At 33.7% G+C, this 3,290-nt stretch overlaps 1 protein-coding gene across 1 annotated transcript; it reads right to left on the minus strand.

Annotated features, from left to right (window-relative positions):
* Window positions 1-1,099: 1,099 nt before the first annotated feature.
* LOC149090395 (uncharacterized) lies at window positions 1,100-2,644 on the minus strand. Its single transcript, XM_089265247.1, has 2 exons — window positions 2,529-2,644; window positions 1,100-2,121 (listed from the first exon to the last, which is right to left on the minus strand). The coding sequence occupies exons 1-2, from the start codon at window positions 2,642-2,644 to the stop codon at window positions 1,428-1,430; spliced, it is 810 nt and encodes a 269-aa protein (XP_089121373.1). The 3' UTR covers window positions 1,100-1,427.
* Window positions 2,645-3,290: the final 646 nt, after the last annotated feature.

Raw genomic sequence — 3,290 nt, forward strand, 5'->3', positions numbered from 1 at the left:
GATGTGAACAAAAATAAGTTGCTTTAACTTTTCAAATGCTTCGATGAAAGTTGGATCTTTTGTATTTATTTTAGTATTTTTCTTTAAATATTTTGTTATTGGTTGTGCTACTTTTGCGTAATCTTTAATAAATTTTCTGTAGAAATCTGTTATGCCTAAAAAACTTTTTATCTCCTTTTCTGTTTTTGGTAAAGGTAACTTTTCTATTATGGCTATTTTGTTTGGATTTGGTTTAATACCTTCTTTGGTTAAGATATGACCTAAAAATTCTGTCTCCTTCTTCATGAAGTTACATTTATCGATTTGAATCTACAAAAATTCTTATCCTCTAATACTTTAAATATTTCGTTGATGGCTTGAACATGCTCTTGCAACGATGTGCTAAAAATAAGTATATCGTCCAAATATACGACACATTTTTTGTTAATAAAGTCTCTTAAGATTTCATTCATTAGTCTTTGAAAAGTGGCGGGGGCATTTTTCAACCCAAATGGCATTCTAATAAATTCATATAAGCCATGCGGCGTAACAAAAGGCAGTTTTTCTTTCTGTCTTCCTCTTTTACTAAAATTTGATGGTAGCCTTTTGCTAAATCTATTGTTGTGAAGTACTGGGCTCTTCCGAGTTTATCAAGAATTGAATTAATATTAGGAATCGGAAATTGTCGTCGATGGTTATTTCGTTAAGTTTTCTATAATCTATTACAATGCGAAATTTTTGTTGTTTTGAATTGTCTAACTTTTTTGGTATTACTAAAAGTGGGCTCGAGTATCTTGAATTGCTTTTTCTAATAATTCCCTGTTCTTCCATTTCTTTTATCTGTTTTTCTGACTTCTTCCTCATGCTGTGGTGGGTATCTATATAGCTTTGAATTAAGTTGTTCATCTGTAGCTGTCCTTATTTCATGTTCTATTTCGGTTGTACTAGTTAGTTTATCTCCTTCTTTAAAAAAAAGTTTACTATATCGTTTTATAATTTTCTTAACTTCAAGTACCTCTTGTGTATTTAAATGATCTAATGCCAAGCTATCACATTTATCTATAGTACTCTCTAATGCACAGATTTGGCTATTTATTATGGCTTATTTATTATACGGGTTTCTTTGTGATTTAATGTTAAACTGTTTTTTTCAATGTTCATAACTGCACTCAAAATTTGTAGAAGGTCTATACCTATAATAAAGTTATACTTCCTTCCCTTTAGTGGGGCTAACTTCCAGCGGACTCTAGCGTTGTTTGGTAAATTGAATTCTCTAGGTGCTGTTGTATGAATTTCATACTCTATTATGTCCTTACTATTAATTGTGCTATATGATATGGGTTTATTCAGCTTATTCTTTGTGTACCCATTAATTTGGTTGTTTACTAGACTTAAACTTCCACCTGTATCTATTAATGCTATATATCTATGTTTATCGATGTTAAGTTCTAATAATGGTAGGCATTCCGAGGCTGCTTCATAAAAAAAACTGTATTATTAACCTCTGCCTGGTCGTAGTCATTTTTTGTTTCTTGGAAACTGTTTGTATCTTGCTTTGTTTCTAGGTTTTCTATTTCCATGGGTTCTGAATTCCTTGACCTATACTGTTTTGACTGTTGTGAAATTGTTTGCTGATCTTGTCTGTACTGACCTGAGTTGTTTCTGTAAAATCGTTGCTGATTGTTTTGGTTATTGTTTTGACCACTTTGTGGTTGATAATAAGATTGCGTGTTATTGATATAATTTTGTTGATAATATTGTTGCTTTTTTTTATAATTTTGTTGTTGGGTATTTTTGTTTTTGTAGTTATGATTTTTCTTGCTAGACTTAGCCTCAGCGTTATACTTATTGGATTTACTTTTCTTATATTGAAATCTAATACAACTATTTTCGTATCTACGTAACATCATTATTTTTAGAATTTCATTTAAATTTCGTTTTTCGTATATTTTAACAAGTAAAGTGCCTTGAGTCATTTCTTTAGCTGCATTTACTAGTAAACTTTCTACGTTACTTAAATCTATAAAATTATCGTTTTGATGGTAAACTGTTAATTCGTCTGTTTTATACTTAATATTTTGTAGTTCTGCCGCAAGTTCGCTTACTGTGTCTACTTTTAACTCATAAATTTTACGGTAAATCCTTTTTAAAAAAAGGATCCTACCGGCTGCGCCAATTTTGTTTTGAGTTCTTTATTTTTTGAAATTAAATAACATGGTTCAACTTCTTCAGTTAAGTCTCAGATTAGAACTGACTTTATTCAAATGCCTATCCGAGCGACATAGCATCATAATTTTAATTTCACAATGTTGCTAGACATTTCTTCATCATTTTAATTTCACAATGTTAGACATTTCATCATCATTTTAATTTCACAATGTTGCTAGACATTTCATCATCACAAACATGCAACATTTAGGTATGGACTTTCTCTCTTAGTGATGACAAATCGCTTAGAATTATGCTTATATCGATTACATAATTACATACATAACTCGCGCGCCACGTCGAGGTGGCGATCCGCGCAGGCATTTCCGCGGCTGGGCCACCGCCCTCTAGGCACACGATCGCGGCATGCGCCGGGCATCGCATGTTTCTCCCAGCACTGGGTGTTATACACCAGGGCTGGGTCGTAGTAGTGGTCGGCAAGACCGCGAGAGGGCATGTGTGCCCTAATCACCCCGCTTCTGAGCGTTATACGCTAGAGCGGGACCGTATTCGCACCTTTCTCGGTTTTACGTGATCAAGTTGTCGAGTTCTTTTCTCTTTGCTAACCGATTTCAAGTTTTCTCGCGCCCCAAATCGCGGATAGTTCAGCCATGGTGGCCCACTATCCGTCCTCAACTCTCCAGTCTCGGCAGATTACAAATATTCTTGTAAATGACTCTGGGGAAGACAGAGTTGTACCCCGGCCGTAGAAATAACTTCTTTACAGAATGTTTAATTTTATTTTAATTTTCAATTGAAATTTAAATAATATTAGTATTATTTGGAATGGTCTGGTTGGGTTTTGTCTGGGTTTCCCCAATCCGTCGCAACGAATGTTGGACCAATTACTCCCCAGAAAGGAACAGCACATAAAGTTAAAAAATCATGTACAATAGAATTATTAATTTTTGTTATATTGATGTTTCTTTTGAGGAGGTGTGTTGAATATTGAATTTCATCACCATGTTTAGAAACACTCATGTTGAATATTAAATTTCATCAGCATGTTTAGAAACACTCATGTTGCAACATTGTGAAATTCATTTTCATGCAAAAGCAACATCGATCGTCATGTTGACTGTTGCGACGCTAGTCTAGAAACA

This window comes from Drosophila navojoa, unplaced genomic scaffold (genome assembly GCF_054131105.1).
Source record: "Drosophila navojoa isolate 15081-1374.11 unplaced genomic scaffold, UAZ_NAV_1.0 NAV_Backbone_33, whole genome shotgun sequence".
NCBI classification, from domain to species: Eukaryota; Metazoa; Arthropoda; class Insecta; order Diptera; family Drosophilidae; genus Drosophila; species Drosophila navojoa.